This window comes from Centruroides vittatus, unplaced genomic scaffold, assembly GCF_030686945.1.
Source record: "Centruroides vittatus isolate TY-2023 unplaced genomic scaffold, ASM3068694v2 contig_2818, whole genome shotgun sequence".
NCBI classification, from domain to species: Eukaryota; Metazoa; Arthropoda; class Arachnida; order Scorpiones; family Buthidae; genus Centruroides; species Centruroides vittatus.
This window is the reverse complement of record NW_027121792.1, coordinates 1,398,102-1,425,706: the sequence shown is the minus strand read 5'-3', so window position 1 is coordinate 1,425,706 and position 27,605 is coordinate 1,398,102. Positions and strand designations below refer to the sequence as shown.

Below are 27,605 nucleotides of genomic sequence, written 5' to 3'. Positions count from 1 at the left end.
ATAATGTAGCAGTAAAAATTTTTTTGTTAAGTTTGATAATAAATATTTTTCATATACAGGGTGTTCCATAAAGATCTAGATACTATATATATGTATAGAAATGAAACTACAAAGTTAATTTAATAGTAATAATAAATATAAAGTAAATATATCATATCTTCAGGTTTGTCAGTTTTTTGTTTTTTTCAAATATGATTTTTCATTTCTCATATGAGTGAAAAACTTTATAAAATTTAAAATGGGCATCATTATAAATAGCTTTTTTAAAATTTAGTTATCTATTTTCAGAGTTCGTAAAGATATTTAAATAAAAATTATCTTTTTTTAATAGGTAGCACCATATTAATGTTTAATTCTCATAATAATCAGACTATATATATAAAATTTTTTAATTTTATTTTTAAAATTTCAATATTTGAATGAAATACAAGTAATTTTTTCAGAGTATCTAGATATTTACAGGATATCCTATATTATATCAATATACCTTAAAAATTATTAATTATAGTAAATGGGATATTTTTTGATTTGTTTTAAATAGAGTACTGTCCAGCAAAGAAAAATCAAGGGTGCTCAGAAGAGAAAAAGAGCAAAGCAGAGAGAAGGGGAGACAAACCTGACTTGGTACTACCTGTTATGCTGCATAACAACCTCAGAGTTGGTGCATCACCACTGTATTGGTTGATCATGCCTTTGGTAGCAGCCTGTGGTACAGGAATGGTGAGTGTGATAGGTTTATGAAACTTTCGCCTTCTTGGCTCTACTGTTACTATAGGACTGACTGCCACACGATTACCCAAAAGTTTGGCAACAAGTTCAGGTGGTATGGGTTGAGCCTGCAGACAGCAAAGCAAAATATTAACAATGGCCTGTCTGCAAATCAGAATAAAATCTTAAGAATAGTAGAATAATAGAATAAAATAAAATAGAAGAAAAAATAAAAACTCAATTCAATAAATATAAAATGATAGTTAACAGAAAAATGTGAAGTTGTATTGGCCAATTTTTATTACATTTTATGAAATAGAATATGTTATTTCAATATTAAAATAACATTTATATTTTCATCTCTTATTACAAAATTAATTTATATTGATTAACTTTCTTAAATAATATATTATGTAAGTCATAAATTTTAAAATTAAATTACTTGAAATTTATAACACAGAAATGAGACAGACAATATATAAAATTAGTTCAGAAAGCATTTATTAGACAAATGCAAAAATTTTACAGTACAGAAAAGATTTTAAACATCTTTTCTACAATTTTCTAAAGCATACAATGAAAATTTAAATATATAGATGGCATGAATTTTTTTTTAATGTTACAGAAGTACATGGAACAATCAGAATTAATAAACTTATAATAAAAACAATATTCAAATGTTTTCTATAATTTTTGAAAAACTGAATTAATGAAACTTTTTGTATAATAGAAAATGAATTATATTTCAAATTTTAAAAGTTTAGTACATTTAAAATTATGAATTATTTAAATGCATTTATATCCTAGCTATACGTATATTAATAAAAATAAATCGTTTTATAAATCTCAGAACAATATTGGCACATGAGATTAATTCCATTTTAAAATAATTCTGTCTTATTACTTTTATTTTTAATAAATTTTCCATAAATTTTATTTTTTTTAAATATGCTATATAAGTTTTTAAATCTATAATCTAATTTTATATTAGAAATATTAAAATCTATTTGTATTTATAGAAATTGCAAAATTCCTAATCAAATTTTAAGTGCCAAATTTGAATTCTGTAAATAGGCCATTTTGCAGTTTAAAATATAAAAAAACCTATTATTTGTGCTTCAATCAGAGATAGCTAATATTTGATAACATCTTAATTATATATATATATTTAACTAAAAAAACTTTTTATTTATCTGAAATTATATTTTAAAATTAACATTTAATTAATATTTAAACTAAAAATAAAACTTCATTTTAAATTTAATTTTTTTGATGTCAACATAATCTAAAATAAAACAAATTTAATTATTTTTTAAATTATATATGTTTATTATAACAATGATATATTTTTGGAATACGATTTCTCTACACACCGCAATATAACTATATCTACTCTTCAAACCTAATAACCGGAGTAGTTCCTTGTCTAGAGTCGCGAACGTTTTCGATGCCCCTCCTGGGCTCTTCCTCGGGCTCTACCGAATTGGCCGTTACCGTTCGAACGGTAACAGCCAATTTGGTAGAGCCCGAGGAAGAGCCCAGGAGGGGCATCGAAAACGTTTGCGACTCTAGACAAGGAACTACTCCGGTTATTAGGTTTGAAGAGTAGATATATTTTTGGAATAATCATTTAATGCAAATTCAATTTTTTTTTTAAATAAAAAATGGCCTTTTTTTCTATATGACAAAAAATATGAGATGAAATAAAATCAAATAAATTAATAAACATATCTAATATTTGAAATCACTGAAATAAAAAAATTAATATTAAATTTCATTTTAATTTAATTTGTATAATAAATTTAAAATAAAAATAACTTATAAAATTAAATGCAAATCATAAATTTAAGAAAAGTTAATTTATATTCATTCATAATAAAATAAAATTTAGAATTTTCTGAAAATAAAAATTAAACAAAATGAAGATTTTAATTAGCAATATTATTATAAATAATACAGCCATTCTATAATTTAAAAAAAATTTTGTTCTTAAATTATATATTACTGTATTAACCATAAAAATATAAAATTATGTATAAATTTTTATTTTCATATTTAATATAAAACATTATAAATACACTGTTAAATATTAAGATATTCATTCCATATTACATATTATAAATATAATATGGACCAAGATTCTTAATTGTTTATTTCTTAACATTCTTCAAGAAAGTTTTTTCAAACTTTTCAGAAAACTGTCAATTGCTTATTCTTATATATATATATGTCAAATTTCATATTGATATTTTACATCATTGAGCAAAATTTTGGCATTTTTAAATTTTGTTAATTAAAAAATTCTTTGGTTATTTGAAATATGTATTTCATTGTCATAACTTAACAAGCAGAACGAACATACAAATTGAAAATAATTAGTACACTCTGACTTTAAAAATGACTAGAATTAACACTGAACAAACACAATTTTATTACTATATATAAGAATTTTTATAGCATGGCACATATGGTTAAATAGTATTCCGTTATAAAAATGTATATTTACTTATTACTATTCTAAATTCTTATAATCACAAGTTTTATGATTATAAAATATTTACAATAGCAGAACTGCTTTTTAAATAGGAAACAAACTTTTGGTGGAAAATATGTTTTAAATCGAATCTAGTACATTAAATACATAAAAACGATACAGACATCATGCAAATTTTAGCAGGTAAAAAATAAATATTCTAATTATATCACTACATGCCCATAAATAAATTAAATATATGTAAAACAGCAGTTCATGCAAATACATTAATTAACTATTATGAGAAATTAAACTTTTAATTCCATTCTTTTTATTTAATAAATAACATCTCTCTTTAATATTTTGGATATGTGTAAAATTTATTTGTTATACTCTAATTTTGTTTTCTTTATATTTAATTTATTTGCATTGCATATTACAATAAAATGTCAGTTTTAATAGATTTTAATGATTTAATTACAACTAAGAATTAATAAGTAAAAAATAAAATTTGTTAAAATTCAAAACTCAATTATTCTATACTATATTGCTGAAAATTTCTAAATTAAAAAAAAATATATTTAGTTTTTAACTAGAACATTAATTTGATATTAGCATTAAATTCAAGTAAAAAATTCAAAAAATAAAATCTAACAATTTTAAGCATTCATTAAAGTTTAATATCATAGCACAATAATACAATTCTCATTCTTATCCATATCCAGATTGGCAATCAATTTTAGTAGAGGTGCTCAACAATTTCATATCAATTTTTATGAGGATCTAAAGTGTTTTTTTCAATTACTCAAATAAAATTACACGAAATTAAGATAATTTCATTTTTCAATGTATAAGTAATCTATAATTTAATATTTTTCAAATTAAAAAATATGTATTGTTCAAACGTAAAGGAATAAAGGACATAATAACACCGTTTTGGCAGTTATGGCACAAACAAAAGGAGTGAAGGTGAAATGGGATGAAGCGAGAATAGTTAAGACAGTCCATTCTCTGATGATTGCGTTAGGTATGGAGAAAATAGAAATACTGTATATAAGAGTAAAGTGAACAATAATTGCTTAAATGCAAAAGAGGCCAATGCTCTCCCAATGGCCTGGAAATACGTAATAGAAAAAGAAATGGGAGTTAAAAACCCGTAAAAGGATATGGCAGTTATGCTTTGACTAATTTAATGTATTTTTGATATAGTATTTTATTTTTACATTTGTTTGGTTATATAATGTATTAGTAATTTGTTGTTTATTTAATATTTAACCGTTTAATGTAATAATTTTTTTAAAAATTTTCGAAAATTTTAAATTTCACGAGTATTCGAAAGCTTTGTGTTTGTTAGTGGAATTATAATTTCCTGAGGATGGCCTATAAGAATAGGCTGAAAGTATTTGAATATTAAATTGCAGTAAGCTCAGCAAGTGTTCTGGTGTTTAATTTAGTTGTAAGTAAACTGCTGAGAAAGTGAGGATATGTACTGTTTAATTTTTTATAAAATGAATAAAGCAATAAAGAACAAAAAATAAATACAGAAGTTTCCCTACTGTTCAACTTATAAACTTTCAGACTTATGAACAATTTGATCATACATCTAAAAATTTCACAAATTCTGAAGTTCTCTTGCCATTGATGATGGTATAGAAGTCAATCCTTGGCCAGTAACAAATAATAAATTTTTAATAAATAATTAATGTGGATTTATTTCTATTACATATCATCATTTTTCATTTTCATACAAATTCTGACGTTTCATCGCCATTTATGAAGTGGTGTTGAAGATGATAACACTAAAGTAATGGCATTTTTTGCTATTGTTTGCAATTTTTATAAACTTTTATGATTAATACTTCAAAAAATGCATCTAAAATGAAACAGAAAATCTAGCAGTGGAGATAAATGCAAGAAGTGTGGCTCTATTACCATGGAAACTAAACTTGACATTATAAAACGAAGTGCATTAGATGAACAGAAACTGCATTTTAAACATCGCGTACTAAGCAGTAGCAAGTGGGTAAATGAACATAATGTATTCTATTAAATACACTGAAAAATCATACACTGACAATACATGGTTATTTTGTGTACAAGTAGGTTAGTTTCCAACTTGAACATTTTGACTTACGACAAAATCTAGGAACCTAACCTGTTCAGAAGTAGGGGAGTGCCTATACTAATCAAAATACAGTGTAAATTAGATAAAAAATAAAAGTCAAAGATATAAGAGTTACAAAAAAATTGCAATAAATAAATAAAAAATTATGATGATTTTCAATTATTATACAAAGTAAAATATGCTTATTAATAGATTTAGGATAAATTTATGTAGATATATTGAGTGAAATCCTCAAAGTTTTTTATTGAAAAATAAAAAAAATTAAACTTTTTAAAATGAAGCTGAAATTTAAAAAATACCAAGAAAATTTTCATTCGGAATATCAGTTTTTCTTAAATTTCTTAATTACTTTTCTAGTTGTCTCATATTTAAGTGGTAATTATTACTCACATTTTATATGTAGGATAGCATTATGAAAAAATATTGAGATTAATGAAATACAGTTTTTTTTTATCATCCTATCAATCAAAATAGAAAAGGCAAAAAAACAACGTCCATCAGCATTAAAAAAAATATTTAATATCAAACAAAACTCACAAGCAGTTTCAACATTGCATTAAGGTTGTCTTCAAACAAGACAGAACACAGAAGGCATACAAAGTTTGAAAAGCTTCTTTTAACATATTCAAAAAAAAAAAAAAAATTCAGAAAAGAACAGTATATTTGAGATGCAGGTTTAATGTACAAAAAAGTTTTCAACGTTTTGAACAGAATTACATCAAAATGGAATTGATTAACAAAATGTTAAAAGTGCACGTGAATCTTGTTTCATATTACATATTTTTTCTAATACCAACAGACAGTTTTTGTGCTATTTCTATTACAATTCTTGGCATATTCTGTGTTGTTATTCTTTAACATATCAATAATTTAAATTTTGTGTTCAATTAGAAACTTCATAACTTTCATTAATGTTATCAAAATATTAAAAAAACTTTTTTTCTGTTATAAATGTTCTTATTCTATAAGAAAATTACAAATTTTTTACAATAAATAACTTCTTTTGCATTCAAAATCATGCTGTAATATTATAATGTAAAATCTACATTTTTATGTTTAAAAGATTCAATTCATACTGAGGAACTATAGTCTAGCAATGATAAAAACTTTGTTTTTCTATAAATAAGTATCCAAGTGATTTGAAATCTATAATTAATTTATTTGTTTTTCTATACTTTACCATTTCAAAAATATATTTTAGATCGTATACATCATTACATGTCAAATACAGTAGATTCATTATTTTTATGACTGCAAATTTTTCTTTTCTTCCTTTCAAACATAATAATAAAAAATAGAAAGAAAACTCTAATATTATTTTTATGAATTTCCAATTTATTAATAGTAATTACAAATATAATATAAAGGTAAATTTTCTATTTATGACTGTTCAAAATGCCTTATATAATCATTCTAATTAGAAACATCAGTTCAGACAACCCCTACTTTTAGTACAGGTACTCCTCACTTTACGACTGAGTTCTGTTCGAACGACTACGTCGTTAAGCAAATTGGTCGATAAGTGAGGAGCTTGCACCGGTAATATAGGATTGTTGTAAAATTATACAAATTATGTAACAAACTTCAAATTTATTCATGAAGAGACTATTATAGTACGCTATTAGCCTATTATAGTACTATAACACAATTGTAGTACACGCAAGCCTATTATAGTACGCTTAGTGCGCATGTCACCATTCGCCACTGATCGACACTGAAGCTGAGAAAGGGGATTCCCCAAATTGCAGGTCGAAACTTGATTGGTCGTTAAGCAGATTGGTCGTTAAGCAGATAGGTTGTAAAGTGAGGAGTAGAATACCTGTATTACAAAACCACCAACTTATAAAACATATTCCTTACATTCTATCTGTTTATCAAAGTTTTGTATTTCAACTATGATGTTCCTCTGATGACAGGTTTTGTGGGCTTAAAATATATTTGGGATAGAATATAAGGAAAACGTTTTACAAGTTCTCCAATAAAGTAGACTGTTTGAAGTGATGCAGAATGCCATATTTTTTTGTTGGCCATCTCTCTGTGGTATTGTATAATTAAAATTGTATCTCCAAAAATATAATCTCAATTTTTAACACTGAACTTATATGAAATAAAATATTCACTTAACAATGATTTTCCAGGTGTATGTAGGAGGCTTGCTGATCATTATTAACTCACAAATAAGCTTTTACTTTCCTGGCTTGTTATGTATATAACATGGGAAAGTATTGGAATTATAGTAAATTTTGCCCTCTGGGTTTTTTGCAAATCTCGATATTTTGAGATCACCGAACCCAAAAAAAAGTGTAAGGAGATATAGGGGATCATATATCATATCTTGAGTGAGGTCGGGGGTCAGACTTATTAAAATTATTTTAAACAGATTCTAATTTCAAATATTCAAATAATTTGTCTTATATTTAAACTTTAATATCTGTTCAAAATACAATTAATATTCCAAATTTGTGTAAAATTTGATGCTGTAAGGGGGAATACATTAAAACTACCCTCTTGCAGGATTACACTTTAAATTTTTAAAATGATATTTTTATGCTAACTCCAAAGATGTAAACAAAACTTATTTTGGGAAATGATACACATTAAGAAAAATATTGGCAAATTTTATTTTCACCTTAAATAATAACTAGACATTCTGTTAACTTCATAAATTTAGGAAAAATATGCAATTAAGATGGGTGCATATAGATAGCAAAATTAAAGTGACTTAAAGTTAATGAAAGTAGAACATCAGTGACTACTACCATCAACTGCCTTGACCTTTACAATTAAAATGGGTGATTGGAACCTGTTATTAATGCTCAATGCTTTAACTTTGCTGCCTATGTGCATCTGCCTTTAAACAAAAGTTTCTGTGCTAGAACGTTTCTATTCATTAAAGAATAGAAGCAAACATAATTATTATCTATAGATAATATCAAATTACAACATACAAATGTTAATAATATGTTATCTATACAGAACAATTATGCTTTCTTTTTTCTCTTATCTAAACAGAAAGGACAATCACGTACGAACTGATTACGGTGAGTACAAAAACAAAACAAATGTTTTCAAACTCCATCCGCTTTGTTTACAGAAAGAACAAATTTCATACTGCTTAGGTACAAGAGAAGTCATATTTTTCCAAATTTTTCCTATCAAGTTAATAGACTCCTATCCTTATTCTAGACGTTAGAGTCTTATTATTTTATTTTGGAAAGTGATCTGCATAAAGAGAGCCATCTCATTCATTTAAAGAACTCTCTTTGTTAAATAAGCTTGCTTTGTAGTGATCTTTACAGCACACATTCAGGGGTTGCACTGCATAGCACCAAAATCTCAAATTTTGATATTTTTATTAGTCTATTTATTTCAACATTCAGTGTAAAATTGAATCACAAAGCACACTTCAGCAGAACGTCAAGCACCTGTGTGATAAGAATCCTGTGCACCACACATCTAATGATATGTTGATGTCATGTGACAAGTTTAGATAGGAAAGCAGGAAATGACATTGAGAACAGAAGGCAGTTTTCATGCAATGCCACCCAGCATTTCCAGATCTTATCAGCTGATAGAAAATCCAAAAACACTTTTCTGGCAACCCCTTTGTTTCACTTTAATCTTTTTTCAGTAGACTACAGTATAAAAATTTTGACATGACATAACATGTGAAATACTGTTTAAGCATTGTGACCAAATATGTTATTCAAAATTATTCATTAAAAATGATTTAAAAATAATCCCCATTTCTAAGTGACAGCTTGCCATGTTACTTTTGTTTTCCAGACTCCAAATCGATAAGACAACCAGCATCTATATTAATTAGTAAGTAAAACTGGTGACAATAAATAATTTGAAGTGGCAAATAAAATTTAAAACTGGCAAAATGGTTGGAGAATTTTAAAAATTTTTTAAAAAGAGACCCCCTGCATATTGACAAGTTTTAAAAATTAATTTCATTTTATACGTTAAAACATTTTGTTATGCAAATTTAAAAATAGTGCTTGACAATTGGCAAGCTTTTTTCAAATTATTAAATCTCAAGGAAAATATTTTCTAGAAACAAGTTTGAAAAAAGTGGCAACCTACACATCTGAGACCTTGACTTTGAGGTCTGAGAAATCAAGACTTCAGACTTTTGAGATGTAATGTTGATTGAATGGTAAATATCATGGGGAGACAATACAAAAAAATGAGGATGTTCTCAAATTAACTGGTGAAAAATATACATCCAAAAACATACAGTCACTCCTCATTTAATGACCTACTTGTTTAACAATTGCTTGGACTTACAACCAGCTCTCCAGTATAGTAAATCCCTTTTGCAGACTGAGTCTTGGGAATCCTGTTTTGTAGTCTCTTGTTACTGCAGTCAGTCAGTATTTACTACACTAAACATTTGCAATCTCCAAGACTATATATTTTATTTATAAATTTGTGCACTCCCATAGCACAAGATGTCAGCAAAAAAGGACGTGACTTTGCCTGGAGGAAGCACCAAGAATTGAAGGAAGGGCAACAGAGTTGGAATGCAGCAGCACTAAGAAGAAGTGGAGGAGGAAAGCTACATTATCCTCTTCTTCTTCTTCCTCAAAAGCTACATCCAAAATGCCTACCTCTACAAATACAAGTACTTCCATTTGTTCACAGTCATCTCCCTTATCTGAGCCCTCTTCAGCTCCTGATAACCCTACTGATAATTCTGATGATTACATATAATCTGAAACCATTACCATCTTTTCAAGGATTCAATGACTAAAATATTAATCTGAATGGTGTTTTTTAAATGAATGAACTTTACTTTTTTTAGTACAACATTTTAATAATTTTTGCTGATTATATTTTTATATTCTGTAATATGTAAGAGATGCAAATTAAAACAGAATTATCAAGTGGGAGTTTCCTTTAGACCATTTCTTTATCAAAAATAAATAAAACAATTAAGCTTCCTGTTTATTGACCAATTGACTTAACAATTTAGTCATACAAATGGAATTTTGTTGTTAATTAAGAAGTGTCTGTATTAATAAGAGAAGAATCAATATGATTGTCTGTATGATTTGACATTCTGACTGGATTAATACAATACTAGAAGGATGTATGGAGGGAAGGAAATACTAGAAAAGGAAGGCCAAAAATTGAGTTTATGGACACTATTGAGCAATGGAGATCCTATTTTGCTGTTAAAAGTCTGGCCCTAGAAAGGAGACTGACTAATGGTTAATGAATTTGCTGCCCAGCAGCCTTTGTAATTCAGGAAGAAAAATTTGTGTTTATATATAAAAGCAACAAATTATCTAAATAAAGATGCATGTAAGTGGTACATAAGCATTATCTATTCTGATTTTATATTTAATAAAAACTTAAATTTAACATAAATATCAATAGATTAGTAATTTTCAGTTTAATTAATTAAACTGACAATTACTAATGTGCAACTCATTTCTTCACGATAAAAAAGTTCATGATAAACAACTTCTTATCATGAAGAAATAATATATTAATTATTATTATTATTTTGATAAAAACCATTCATAAGCTCAATATTGCATAACATAAAAGATGTAATAATAAATAATTTAAATCAGAGAATAAATAAATAAATACTCAAAAAGTTAATGTTTTCCTTTAAATTAATAAAAGTTAAATTAGTAAGAAAAACAAAACTCTTATACAATTTTCATAGCATTTTGTTTGTTTTTAGAAATAATCATACTTTATCATTCCTTTCAAAAATTATTTAAACATTAGGCTTCAATATTTATATGTATATCAGTATTATTTCAAACTATCAATAAATTCTAATAAAATTCAAACTATCAATAATTCAAAAATAAACAACTTTTTTTGGTTTAAGATATTGTTATAAATAATTCAAAATAATTAATTATTTAGCACTACAAAATTTGAATAGAGTATATAAATAGTTATGTTTTCAAAATTACTTGAATTTGGAAGTTTTAAAAATTTTGAAAGTAATACATAAAGCAGTCTTGTATACGTAATATATACTAAATGTTAAATACATATAAATGCTAATGTTAAATAAACTATAAAAACTTTGTAGATTCAAATTTTAATACTGCCTATTTAAAATGATTAAAAGTTTATTATAACTGAATACATATCATTATGATATATTGAATTTCTGACATAATATTAATATATCATAATCATATGATATCATTTAAAAGATTTTAACTACTGAAGTAATTTTAAAGAAAAAATAATAAAATTTCTTTACTAAACCAACAAAAAATGTTTCAATTTCAAAAACAGTTGAGCACCCCTACTAATCTGCCTCATTTCAAAATATAATTTAATTTAAAAATAATTTATTGAAATAATAATAATAAAATAAAAACAGTTTTCAATAAATATAATTCACATGTAAGAAAATACATCCAACTTAGGCCAAGTGCGACGGACTAATTCAGAGAAGAATCCAAGTTTTGGTTTTTGTTGCTTGTTTTGGGAAACAGATGCATTTTCCTCTGACGAAGAAAAGGAAATTCTTGAATTACGTTTCTCTTCTGTTTTTATATTATGTGATTTCTTAACTAATTTTGTCTCAGTGGAGGGATAAGTTTGAATTTTGCCAAGTTTGCATGGATCATCACAAGAAGCTGCAGGTGAAGGGAGGCTAAGAGGTTTTATTACCTGGAGTCCAACTTTGATCTTCTTAGTCAAAGCACCTTCTGGGAATATTGCTTGTACCTGAGGTACAACCGTCGAGCTCACCATGCCACCTTCTGGACCAATTGCGTGTACTTCTTGACGGATACGTGTGATGATAGCAAAATATTGCGGAAAGTCCGTTGTTAATATTCGGGTAATGCGATTAGTATTTAAATCTTCTAATGCACTCAGTTCTAAAATAATTAATTATTATAAATAAATAAGTAAAAAAACTTTTTCCAATACAATATTTAAAAATGATTTAATATATATTAAATATTAATAATAACAGATACATTTATTCTAATAAACAGCACACTATCTATAACTTTTTTCAGTTTACAGCTACACTGTTTATTAGACAGTGCTTACTATTAGAGGGAGACTATTCTTTCTATTCTTTGGGTGCAATTATTATTCCAGGATGATTATTAATGGAATAAATCCATAAACTTTTTTCACCTTATTGTTATTCAAACAATAACACAATTCTCAATGCATTCATACTTTATTTCAATATATGATAAACATAGCAACACTAAATAGACTGTGCACTTTTTCAGTTTAAAATAAGCTTTATCTTTCCCCTACAGAGACAGTCTGCTTACTATTTCTAAGTCAACAAACCATATATCAAACCAAAATTAATATGTTTAAAATATCAATATTGACATTTGGTATTTATCTAGAATATCAATATCCAGTATATTAATATTGATATTTTAGTACACTGAAATCGATGATTAATTTGTCAGTATTCGATATCTATATAGCAAAATATTAATATATCAAAGCAAGACCAATCTCTATATCAAAATTTTGGTTTAGCGTAGCACCTTATTGCTTACAATTAGATGGCATCGTCTTAAACATTTTTCACCTAGAAGCTGTGCTATTTATTAGAATAAATTACAGTATATATATAAATATAAAATAAAGATAAAATTTTACTGTAGTTATCTAAATTGTACTCAAAATTAAACTTTTACTTTATTTTTACAAACACTGTCAATTATTTTAAATTAAACAATAATGAATCTTTTTATAGAAGTCAATAGTTTACTATGTTAAACATTTTGGTATCAATAAACTTTCCAGCTCTAGATTATTATAAAAATTTAAATGAATAAAACAATTTTATGTAAGTTATGAACAACACACAAAAATTTTGGTAATAAAATTTATACTGCAGACATAAAAATTAAAATAAAACTTTCCTATCTGGCATTCAGGGACAATGTACTATGCATCACATATATAGACATTATTCTATAATTTTTTCAAAAGTACCATTCAGTAACCTTATGTCAGTCCAGCAGGATAAAAAACACTGCTCAAATGTTTTCAGCCTACATCGGAAACCTTCAGGAACCAATGAATTCTAAAATGGAATGCTAGCGCACAAAAGAACACGAATTTTAAAAACTTAAATGGGAAGGCGGCACCACTGCCCTCTCCGTTCACACTTCAGATGAAGATGTGTTTCCATTGCTACAACATGCCTCTCTTCTCAGGATGACAGCAAGGGTCAAACACATTAGAGATATGAGAACCCTGAAAATTTTTAAAGCTACATTGAAAGGTAACTGTATCAAATAGAAGCATAAAAAAATCCATTTCCAGAGCATGACAAGCCTGTTATGATCCATCATTGTGATCAGGCTCACATTCAATGAAATTTGCTAATTTCAACATTGTAATAGCATTCAATCCTAGAATTCAAGTTGCATTAAAAGTTTTTAAACTTTACGTTCGCTTATTGGGTATTCAAAAAGCAAGGGACTTGTAACCCTGTGATGATTGTGGCATGGACCATTTAATTTTCACTTTATTTATTTATTTTCTTGAGCATCAAACACAAGACCACTAACAGATACCACAAACAATTTTTGTGGTATCTGTTAGTGTGTGTTATATTACTTGAAATGTTGTATATTGTTTTATTAGTTGACTGAAGAGGGGCGAAATGCCCGAAACGAGTGAAATAAAATCTCGTCTCAACTAATAGAAGTGGAAAAGTGCCAAGTGTTTAATAAATAACACGGTCTTGTGTTTGATGCTCAACATATAAGAAAACACGGTTTCAAGAATACCTAAATTATAAAAATTTTTGTCATAGAAACGGCAAATTCCATCGAGAAAGAGAAAATTCACACGTACAGCTTAACAAAATGGATACTACGCACATCGACAGGACGCAAGGTGAGATTAATAAAATAATTATCGATATAAACTACTTAAAAACACATCTAAGGGAAAAGAGAACACTTAAAACACTTTCCCTTCCTAAGTCCATCGCTAAAGCAATCCCGACAAGGGATAGGAACTATTTTAATTTGAAAATACTAAGATCGGCCATAAAGTATAAATATATAAAGCTTAGAGAATTAAAGCGCAATTTTAAAAAATCAAACGACAAAAATTCGAAATACTCAAACAAAAGAATCGACCCGATTATAAATTTAAGCGATTACGAAGCCAATAAACATGAGAAATTAGTAAAACGATTTCAGTATCCGCCCAACATGGAGATTAGCGCATGGAAAGAATCTCTAGTAAAAAACAAATCACAGGTTAAAATTCCTGAGGACATCCTTGAAACAATTCGTGCAGGCCTGGACTTTAGTGGCCCCAATAGATGGGAAGTTCTTGATATTATACCAGACTTAGATCGAGTATGTAACAACCTTCCTGAGCCAGAATCGCAACTTATTAAATCAAGTCTTAGTAGCAAAATTAAGAAATACATAACAAAAGAAAAAAGCAAAACTGTTATAAAAGACAAAAATTATTATAAATATAAAAATAACATTAGCAAAGTACAAACATTCCTGGTTGATAATGGACTAGAGATAATTAAAGCAGATAAATCGAAACAAGTTATTATTGTATATGCTGATTGGGTAAAAAATAAGAAATGTGAATTAGTCGAAGGTAAACAGTTTAGGCAACTCCCGATAGACCCAAAAGATATTATATATAAAGAGCTAAAAAGTAGAGTCACAAGATTACATAAAATGAATAAATTAACAAAAGCTGAAAAAGAATTTATCCTAAACGATCAGAATGATCGCACACCAAAAATTAATATTCAACTTAAGACTCACAAAGATGGCGAACAGGTTCGACCCATAGTGGATTTCAAATATTCAACGTTATATAACCTTGAAAAATTTCTAAAGCAAGAACTTAAGTCTTACCAAAATTCTAATTTTGCCATATCTAATACTGATGAGCTTTTAACAGATCTAAAAGATATGAAGATAGAAAGCACTTTTAAAATGGCTAGTTTAGACATAATTGAAATGTATCCCTCCATAACATGGGACATAATTGAAGAAAAATTAAAAAAACTTAACATAACACCAGAGATCACCCAACTAATAGAGTTTTCGTACATGAGTAATTACTTTGAAATAGAAGGTAATTATTACACCCAAAATGAAGGTATTAGTATGGGATCAGTTATAGGACCTAAACTTGCTGAATTAGTAATGATTGATATAGATGAAATAATTAATAAAATTCAAGGTATAAAATTTTACAAGCGATATGTTGACGATATTCTGATTATGTACAATACTTCTGAAATTACAATCAACCAGATAGAAGTCCTTATAAATAATTCAGTTTAAAACAGAAGAAGAAGACAGTATTAATAATAGCATTAACTACTTGGACGTTAGGATTACAAGGAATAGAAATAGTATCGAATTTGAACCTTTTAAAAAGCCTTGCACTATCAGTACGACTATCAAATATAACTCTAATATACCTTTATATATCAAATATAACGTCTTTGCAATGGAATATGAAAAAATTAAAAATAGAACCAGTAAGTTAAGTAATATGTCTAAATATATAAAAGAATTAAAAAATAAATTTGTATTAAATGGATACCCAAACTATATAATTACAAAATGGGAAAAAGAAATAAATGATAAAACAAATAGAAACGACAAACAAAGAATAGAAAAACAAGGCTCAGGAATAAGATATATTAGTTTTCCATATGTAAAAGGATTATATGAAGAAATTAATAAAGAATTAAGAAAGGTAGACATAAAACTCGCACCTAAATATGAGAAACTTAAATCCCGGCTAAAAAATAAAAAGAGTATACAGCAAACTAGAACAGAAGCGAAAGAAACAAAGAATGTCGTTTACGAAATTCCGTGTACTTGTAAGAATAATAGTATTTATATTGGAGAAACGAAACGTAAGTTAAATATCAGATTAAAGGAACATGTCGCCGACTTAAGATACAATCGAGTAAACTCTGTTTTTCATGATCATTGCCTACTTAATAATTGTAATATAGATCAAGATGGTACAAAAATTTTATATAAAGAAAAATACGCTTATAATAGAAAATTTAAAGAGAGCGTGGCCATCATAAAGTCCAGTAATTCTATAAATAAAAATTTAAGCATAAATATAAACAAGAATTGGTTAAGAATATTATAATCATATAAAAAATAAGCAACAGATCCAGCCTAACTTGGCTACTTTTGGCTATACAGTTAATTATGTAAATTCAGATCGTCATAACCAGCAGAATATGCAAATGGTCAACAAACAACTGCGTAATAATGAGCCAGTACTAGACGAAAAGTGAGTTTTTTAGTTAACACCAGGTCCAAACGTTTATTGCTTTATGTCAAGATAAAACACCAATGAAGAAAAGAAAAAAGTTAGTAAAAAGAAGATTAAAGATCTATTGCGTTCGATTTTAAAAAAGTAAGATACCGAATATGTTTAATATACCAATATGTATAAAATAAGCCTGTATGTTTATATATTTTAAAAGAAATTTTACAATTTAATTAGCCGTACGTAGAACATTTACATTTGTTGCTGTAACTTTGAGGTCCAAATTGTGCTATGCACGCGCACCCTTGAGTTCGAGGAACCAACGGTACGTTTTAAATTAATTTTTGTGGTATCTGTTAGTGTGTGTTATATTACTTGAAATGTTGTATATTGTTTTATTAGTTGACTGAAGAGGGGCGAAATGCCCGAAACGAGTGAAATAAAATCTCGTCTCAACTAATAGAAGTGGAAAAGTGCCAAGTGTTTAATAAATAACACGGTCTTGTGTTTGATGCTCAACATATAAGAAAACACGGTTTCAAGAATACCTTATTTATTTTCTTTATTTGTATATATTGTAGTCATATATGTTTATGTTTAGTATTGATTTTACTTTATTTTTAACATTATTATTTGTCTTATTATTTTTGGTTTATTTTTAAATTAGTTTGTAGTTGTGTTCTTTTTTTATGATTGATTAACAGTCCTTTCGCTATGTTTTAAAAATTTGTGTTCTAGAATGTTGGCATTCCATTATATATTCTACTTGATGAAGATTGTTAAAAACGATCAAAAACTTTATAGTTATTAAAAATTTTTGCTGTTTTAAGGTTGCTGAAGTGTGTTTACTTTACTTGGCAGCTATGAATTCGTCTGAAAAAATATTTTGAATCATTTCCTTATCAATAATCTATTAATATAAAAATTAACGATATTTTAAAATAATATCTAGCTGGTAACTTTCATTCTCAGTTACTAATACAAGAAATTCATAGTGAACTGTGAGACACTAGTTTAATTAATTTTTCTGAATTTTCTGTTATGTTGAAAGTTTTACTCAACTCTGATCACATCTACACCTTACTAATTAATAATCATTCTCAAAACATATTTTACTCATATATTTTTGTGGATTGACCACCATGCTGCATATAACTTGGGAGACTAAGTTGTTTATTTAAATTTCTTGAAAAGTCAGTATTTTTACTGAATTACAATGGGTTTTCAAATCATATCACTTAAAATACAACATTGTACAATAATACAATAAAAAAATCAAAACACATTATTCAAAATATGTTGATTCAAAAGTACTGTACATGCATGTACAGTAGTTACTTTCATTGGCCATTAATGATGACATTTACATATGTCGTATCATTTGAGAGACACTGACCATTTGAAAATAAATGGGAACAATTATCTTCAAAAATAGTTAAATGTTTCAATTGTTTTCTTGGTGTACCAACTTCAAAGAAAATTTTTGCCTCCACTAATAATTTTTGCCTTCACTTCTGTTGACTTATGTCAACAGAAAACTTTCTTTAACAAAGTTTTATTTGTAATTCACAGAAACATTTATACTGTATTTACAATATTGATGGGATGAGTAATTGAACTTGGAATAAAGAATTAGAAAAATCAAGCATTTTCCAGTAATCAGAATAGGAATCAAGCAAATCTTGTCTTAATTTCTGATTCTTAAAGTGATTCTTCCATGTTTAATAAAAAAAATTAATTATTAGTTTATTGGAAACTTTCATGTTGACAAATTAGAGAATATGCAATCCTCCATAGATGAGGTGATGTTTGTCACAGCAACTTTTCTTTCATGTAGGCATTTTGTCAATATTAATTGTCCCCATTTTAGAGGAGACGGGATAACATTAGGGTTGCCAGGTGGCAACCTAATGTCACCCAATCTCCTGTCCATCATTGGGCTGGATTGACTGGCAATTTTAAATCAAGGTTGGTGGTTGGCAAAAATATTTAAGTGTCGGCAAAACAGTTTAAATTATAAACAAAATTATATTTTAATTGAAAAAATATTATATAAAATTATTTTTAATATTCAGTAAGTTTACTTATAATGATAAAATAACTTTCTCATTATAATTATGAAAGTTTATGATATGATTCACAGATGATGTTGTAGTATGTTAAATTTTCAAATGCAATTCTTGCAATTCTAAGTGAAGATACTTGTTTGCGCTAAGTCTACTGCCGTTTTGTTTTAAAAATTGATTTTTTAAGAGGAGCAAGTCTAAATATTTGTCTGATTCTTCTTCACCTCAAAGAAAAGTTCATGCAATTGTACATTTATAAAAATCTGGCTCAAGTGAATGAATTCAAAAATTGATTAAGTTGTGATGATGGTATTTGTATAGCTTGTTGCATCATTTGCCAAATCTCATTTAATGTTAAAAATGATGGAATTAAAGCATTGTCTTGTAAATGCTTTAATTCCATCATACTTTTTCTTATGCTTTAATGAAGCATAAAAAATAAGGAGTGTATCTTTTCATTTACCTCCCCCCATCATTGCATCAGTCAGCAAAGCCAGTTTCCAAAGATGGCAAACCCAAATAACATGATGGAAGAGTTCTTTGAGTAAAAGGAAATTAGATGTAATTTTTTTGGGGGTAGTGTTTCAATACTTTATCTGACATGAGATTACAAATTTATTTTGTAGTACACAATAAACGCATGCATATCCACATATAGAATTTTTGGATTTCTTTTGAAAGATTGATTTTGGATTTTCCAATCATTTTCCATTCTTAACTTGATGTTTATTAATTAATGAATGAACCATGCTCATAATGTAGATCATTAACTTTTCTAAACTAAACTGAACTTTAAAAAGTATTCAAAAGAATTGGAATTGGGAGTTTTCAGCATAATCGTAATTGAAATCAGAATTGAGAGAAATTTTAGCATTGTCCCATCACTAATTTACAAACTAAAATTTTTAAACATATAGCTACTGAACTAAAGCTACATTAAATGTAAGGATTTGTCTTTATTTCATCTATTTAAACTGACTTTTTTTTTAATAACATTCATTCATTCTTCCTTTATGCAAGCAGAATTACCATTAGTTTAAATGGCAAAATTTTATTCATATAAGTAAAATTTAAAATATGCATAACTCACTTAGAATACAATTCTTGCATAAGATGATCTGCCGTACACAAATTTTAAAAATATTAAAATTTTCTATTCTCTTTGTTTATCATAAACTTTGATATTAAAAAAAAGTCTAGTCTTCAGGTAATATTAAATATGATGGAATTAAAGCATTTATATTAACATATATTCAAACATGTTTAAAAAATGAAATCATATCAACTTTTATAATATGTCATTTTTATTGCCATTATTTAAAAAGAAATGTTATTTTATTCAACTTAAACTAAATATTTTTCAAAGCAATATACTATATTATATTTATATGTAATTATAAAAATAAAATTATAGGCTATCTTAAATATATGAATAATTAATTTTTTGTTAATAAAAATTTTATTCCTTTCTGAAATTTATCTAAATCATCATAATTAAATTAATAAAAATGCCCTCTCATATAAAATTATTTTGCATAGAAAAATATAATACATACAAAGAGAATTAATTTCCATGTGTGTTTAAAATAATGTAGATAATAAAAACATCAAACTATACATTAATCCAGTAGAAAAGAAAAATTTTGTAATGTCAAGCTAATGTTTTCAACCTTATTCAAAGACTGTCATCAGGTTCTGAAGATGAAACATAAATTCAAATAGAACACAAAACTCAAAGTAATTGGATAAATATATGTAATGAGTTGTCATAATGCAGATAATTATTTTAATACTGATTACAATAAAAACATCTCTAGGTACTGTAAATAATAGGCTAAGATAAAATCTATTTTCAATTTGTTAAGGTACTTGTATATAAAGTTCATTTACATTTTATACATCAGTTTACAGCTTACTTGATGTAGATTAGCCTATTGCATCTATTTTACTGTTTAATTTTATTTAAATGAATTAGAGACCAAAACATTCCCAATTTTACTCTTGTCATAGTGGTATTCCTCTATGCTATTCCTGGTATTAAACTTACCCCTGTCCAGTACAAAAATTCTTCTGAAAATAACTTCTCCAGCTCTCATTCTTCTATTGATTTCCAATTACTTTTTAATTTTATGGTATTAATAAAAAGATAACTGCAAATTAAATTTTAATCAAGAGAACTGATGTCATTTCTTTCAAGTAAAATGGTACTTAAGTGAAGAAGCCTTATAGATAGATGAGAAAGAAATTAAAAACTATGTTTGATTAAATGTCATTAACTTAATTTGCATGCAGAAATGAATACCTAACTGTGAAGGTATTTACACAAAAAATGTGTGTATTGAGAATTTTTATGTCTTATATTAATAAATTTTATGTAAACAAATTTATTTTCTTTTTTAATTTCCCTATTTATTTTTAATTAAACAAGAATTTTTAATAGTAAATTTTTTGCTAAGTACAACTAATAACAGCATAATGAAAAATAAACAGTTTTTAATTTAGATTCTGTATTGTCAACTATTAAATTATTATAAAATTCTATAACATCTTTAGGAGGAGGAAAAGTTATACTTCAATTTCATAAAAAACACATCTTTGCTTAAATGATCAGAAATAAATATATACCTTCTCCTTCGAAACTTTCATTAAGAACGTCATGAACAGCATCTTCAGTGGCTTCCAGTGTATGCTCTCTCCAAGTCTCTCCATTGTCACTTCGTAAAATAGTTATTTCTCTTTCTCTTCCTCTTAGTGAGGCAAAATGTGGAATCTCTATTATAACTGGTCTAGAAAGAAGTAATTTTAAATTTAAAAATTTGTAATCAGTCTGCAACAACAAGCACTTTTTATTAATTATAAATTAATTGAAATTTAATTAAATTTATTTACATAAAAATTTATAAGTTTGTTGCTAACAAATCATATTATGTCATTTCCAATTAATATTCTCATTCTTTTCTTTAACAGGATTTTTGCAACATTTTACTCATCCAATCTTAAATATTTGATTCTGTAATGTTAAAAATAATACTAACATTTAATAATAATAAAACAAATTACTAAAGTTCTGGTTACCAAAAACTATTTAATCGTAAATACTTTTGACCTTCACTTAGGTTATCTTCACCTGATAAATTTTGTCAGCTTATATCATGCTTTCCATCAATCAGAAAAAATGAATACACATTGTAATAAACATGTTATATAGCTAAGATTACTTTAAATAAGAATCATAATTTTATAACTACATAATATTCTTTTTATTAAGACAAATTAAACTAGACAAAAATATCCAGTCTTAATGGGTATAACTTTATTCTGGAGCTTTCACTCTTCATAAAGTACAGATCTTTTGAGCAATTTGTAACATAAGCTATTAAAGAGTTATATTACATTTCTGGCCAAAATATTTTTCACTACTTGACACTCTGATTTGATACATAATATACAACATTTATAAGGCTAGTGTAGAGATTTAGGATTTTAGATAATAGTGATAATGCAGTAATTACAGAGCTGACAAGAATGAGAATTGCATTCCAGCACCACAAGCCTGGAAATATTATTTAGATTATTAATAAAATTTAATTTTATGGCAATTTCATTTTTAATATTATATATTGTAAAAAGTTGCTTATTTTATTTATGATGTAAACTGTACATCACAGTCTTGTTTGAACATGTTTTAGAAAGTTTTAAAAAATTAGAACGCGGCAATATTTGATTGATAAAACTGTTTTTCGTATTTGTTTCTGATCAGGGCCGATAAACTGTGGCTGAAAACGTCTGACCAGTAATAATTTTTTTACTTGTTTGCTGGAAATTGTGTTTGGATGTTATTTCTTTGGATAATGTAGTTGTGAGGCTCCCTTACACAATTTTTATTGAACTTAAAATTTTAGCATAGACATAATGTTTGTTTAGAATGAATTAATTAGCCTAATGAATAAGGTTGTAATAAATTGGAATTTTTAAATTGCTAATTAAAAAGTTATTCCTCTTCCCAGTAGAGTATTTCAATCACGCACAAATGTTTAAGACTTCATTCAGAAGCATTCCTCAAGTATTTACCATTGCAATATGAAAGCTTGAAAAAATTCTATTTCTGGAATGCATTATGAATTCTTTTTTGTAGAATATTATTTGAAGAAGTGCATTCCCAAAGAGATATCACATAATATATACAATTACAATGTCAACAAATTATGTTATTCAGTCTTCATTTTTATAACAAGTATTAAAAGGAAATAAAACAAATATAAGTAAAAATTTGAACAGTCTTAAAATCCTTACCCTAAAAATTTTGCACTAGCTGGACCAACTTCCAAAATACGAGAAGCACATGCTTCACCTTCCATCAGAGGTGGAGGATGCGCCAACTTTTCTCTTCTTAAGTAACGACAAGTAATACGCATTGGCATAGGAGCTTTTCTTGGAGGGATAATCACTCGTACACCTGAATGTCTGCAACCTCTCATAGCCCCTCCTCTTGCATCAACCATGAAACTAACTAGAAAACTGTAAAGGTAAAAAAATTTATAGAATTATAATAATGAAATTCTGTTACAGGTTTATAAATGAATTTATTAATATGTAAGCAGAACAATTTCTATTTTTTAAAATTATTATTCAATTTTTTAAATTCAAACAACTAAATAATTTATCTATAAATTATTTATGTTCTTAAAATATATGAAGAATAAAATTTCTTTAATGATTCACTCTGATCTATTTATTAGTTGATATAATATTACAACATAAAAAATTTTGAAAATTATTTTTAATTATTTTCAAGAAATATTTTAATTATTTAAGCCAGTCAATGAACTGATATCATCTTTAAAGCACCAATACATAAATTACATATTCAAAGTTGTTTGCAATTAAGAATAAAACAATTATCAAGTTATCCAATAAATGATGAATGATTAACCAAAATTGTATAATCATCCAATTAATTACTTAATCATTGAAGCATTCTAGCAGTAGCTCCAAGAGATAGTGTTATATAATTATGATATACCCCCAATTTTTCCAGAAAGTTCACTTCATCTCTATCATAACATAAAAGCATATGCAATGTAGGATAGGGGGCCAATGGGATGATAAACCCAAATTTGCTGAATGTGCCTGTAATAGCTAATTACAGTAACCCCAAGAATAGTATTGTAGGTTGTATTTAAGTAAGATCTTTATTTTGTGCACAGAGTGTTTAGTGGAAAAATTGTTCTTTTTATGTGATTAACAACGTATTTGAATTTTGCAGATGTATAACCTGTCTTAGGTACTGCAACTGATACTAACTGCAACTTTAAGACATTGTCTACATATTGTAGGTAAAGGAGTAGGCAAATAGCAAGTAGAGTTAAAAATTTTTGATTCAAGCTAGCATGGCTAGATAAGTTCAGCTAGTATGACAGAGAGAGAGTTGCTTTTGGATAAAAATATTAGTGATGGGTGATGGGACAACTATGTAGGATGTGAGCTATGCAAAGGTTTACTTCTGTTTTATCAATTTTCTGTAAAATATGTATTGATGTAGATGTGAAATATGAAATTATGATACTTCACAAATTCTCAAATAAATTTTTTTTCAGAGCTCACTCATATTATTGCATTAAACTGAAAAAAATTTAAAACAATCATATTAAAAATGTAAATGTTTATTAATTATACATTTATAAAAGAAAACAGAACAATTATAAAAGAATAACTGTTTGAATAATAGATGACATTTGTTTGACAAAAGATTAATGAAATATTTAATATAAAAAAACTTACTGAGAATACAGAATCATCTTTAAGTTAAATAGCTTTTTACTACTCTGTATGCCTTAAATATTTTTTAAGAATTGAAGAGTAATGAAATTGCCTGTATACATATATATATATTTATGCAAATACATAAAAAAACACACAAATTCATTTTATGTATAAAATGCATATTCAAACAACTTTGAAATTTATTTCTCCAAAAAACAGGATTAATTGTGAAGTTAGATTGCAATACTCACACCTAATATCATGATAACTGTAATGTTTATTAATTAAAAATTTAATAAAATAAAAGATAAATATTTCTAAAAGGTAACATAAATAATTTGTATTTATGTTGCTGACTGCATTTTTATCTGAAAAAGTTTGTTAGAAAATATTTTTAATTTTTTCATTTTATTTATTAAAAAATACATTTTATATAGTTCTGCTACATATTATATTGTTTTATTTAAGTTGATAAGATCATATAAATATATAATAATATTTTCAAAACATAATAATAAAATAATCTACTAATCTAAACACATTAATACAGAACTAATCTACAAATTAGCATAACTGATTCAAGCAGATTTTACACAGAAAAATAATTCACAGCTGCACTAAGAGACAACACAAGCAACAATTTATAAAGATATTTACAAGCAACAGAGAAACTTACGTCTTCCACTTTAACTTCCTACAAAGGTCCATAGGTGGAACAAGGCAGCAAAAGTAGAAAGATACATGTTAATGATAAACAGGTAATCACTGGGATCAGGTACATAAAACTATGGTTTTGACAGTTAAATAGTTTATTATTTATCATGCAGATTTAATATTAGATTAAATTATTTGTGATTGTAGAACTTAAGCTATTATAAAATTTTTATCTGATTAAGAAATCATGCAATTGTAAATAAATATAATTTCTTAAATTTAAAAGCAATTATTTTTATTTCATAATATATTTATTATTATATTTAGTATTAATTAAACCATGCTATTAATTTGTTTACAAACAATTATCAAAATGCATATTAAGTGACATTCCTTATATTTAAAATGTCTTGAATTCCATTATATGTAAAAAGTAACATAGTTGCAACATATTTTTTTTAAAGTTTCATTATAACTTTAAAAATCTTAAAACATAAAAGTATAAAATAACAATTTATTCAAAATAAATTGCTATTTAATATTAATTTTTTTGACGACTTTTATATTTAAAAAACCTGCAAGATATAAATTCTGCTAAAAATTGAATAATAAAAATTTTTTCAGAGAATAGTAAATTGTAATTTATTATTTTGATTTTCACAGAAGTTTAATAAAAATATTAACCCTACATGATTAAGATTCTAAAATGCTACATGAAATCTAAGATTAGTGTAAAATAAAATAGTAAATGTGATAAAGTACTGTTTTTATCAAATTAATTTATTCAATGTTACATATTAATTAAAAAATTCTATATGACAGATATAAAATAAAATTTTATTTGCTAGCTAAATTTTAACTTTTCCGAAAAAAAATTTGTAACTATGGCATTTTTTATTAAAATTTTCAATTTGAAAGAACTGAAAACCTTTAAAAATTATTAGCAAAATATATTTTGAAAACCTTATCTTAATAATACAGGGTTAATATCTCTTCCTTAAGTTATATATATGTCGCAGGGATATGATAAAAGTGGGAATTTGGTCAAATCCCTAAGGGAGATGATCAATTTACTGAAGATGTTAAAATAAAGGTTCGATATTGACATTTCCCTAATTAAATGAAGTGATTTGATCAAATCTATAAACTGGTTTCATGAAATGACAAAAGACGAATCAACAAAGTAAGAAGTACTTATATGAAAAGATAGAGATAATGCCAAGCCAAGTTTATTTATTTTTATTGAAACACATAGATTTGTGGCACCTGGAGTTACAGAGGATGTTATTTTTTTTACAGGCACATCTATTTGTTTTGCATTGTACCCTGGATTTTTCACAGAAACATTTCTTAAAACCTTGACCTCTGAATAAAGATAATTTTCCAGCAATTTCTTGCAAACTTAGCTTTATTGCAGGTGCACAATGATTTGCACAAATCACTACGTCACGATAGTCGTGCGCATTTATATTTTTCTTTATCATGCCACTCGCTCAAACTCGTCCTGACAGTTTCACTGAACTGTTCTTCACACACAAATTCGGTTTGAGTCTGATTTTGTCCTGTATTCAAAGCCATTATTTTGATAATCATACAAATTACAAGAAAAATAAAATACAAATGTGCGTGACTATCGTGATGTAATGATTTGTGCAACTGCATGCACCAGAGGCCACCAGCAACTAGCCTGTTGAAGGAACGAGGGGACGGGTAACTAGCGCAAGCAGTGCTATGCAAGTCCTGGCTTGTTTATTTTATCTTTTCACTAAAATAGTACAGGGATTTGATCAAATCACTTATTTTTTTTAGAGAAATGACTCTATAGAATTGTCATTTTAACATCTTCAGTAAATTGATCATCTCCTTTAGGGATTTGACCAAATCCCCACTTTTATCATATCCAGGCAACATATATATGTATGTATCCCAAGAGGCTAAAATTTAATATCAAATTAACTTTTATTTAAACACAAAACATTTTTGACACCATTAAATGTGGTTATGTTACATATCTGATTATTTCTTGGATATCATACATGTAAAATATTATATCATTATGTTAAATTATTGGAAAAATTTTTTTGTTAAAAATTGCACTAATAATTTTAAATATATAAAATTTTAACTACACTAAAATTTAATGTAAAAGATTTGATTGAATGATTTGTTATTACAATGCATCAGTATATTAATTCTACAAGGATAACTGCAAATCAGACAATTATGAGTAAACCTAATTCACAATGGATCAAGATAGGATGGAGTAAGGAATGGAGAAATAATATCCTCATCAATAATATCTATAATAACTTTTTATATATGGGCTAAATTTGAACCTGCAGTTCATCATCTAGATACTATATGATGAGAAAGAAGTGAATATTGCTTTAACATTGTCTAAGTAAACAAAAAATTTATAGGTTTTTGTATCAAGCTAAGCTAAAAAGAGCATCTTCAAGAATACAAAATATCATTCATTACACAGAAGTTGGAATTGAATGGTTCCAAAGTGTTAATTAAAATTAAAATTATTTTATCTTTAACA

General features: G+C 26.5%; 1 protein-coding gene across 1 annotated transcript in view; it reads right to left on the bottom strand.

Annotated features, from left to right (window-relative positions):
- Positions 1 to 27,605, bottom strand: part of LOC136972154 (ankyrin-2-like) — a 286,434-nt gene that overhangs the window by 104,842 nt on the left and 153,987 nt on the right. Inside the window, 5 exon segments of the mRNA XM_067266710.1 lie at positions 617 to 836; positions 11,967 to 12,178; positions 21,269 to 21,429; positions 22,937 to 23,161; positions 25,083 to 25,100. Of these exon segments, the coding sequence (XP_067122811.1) occupies positions 617 to 836; positions 11,967 to 12,178; positions 21,269 to 21,429; positions 22,937 to 23,161; positions 25,083 to 25,100 (836 nt within the window).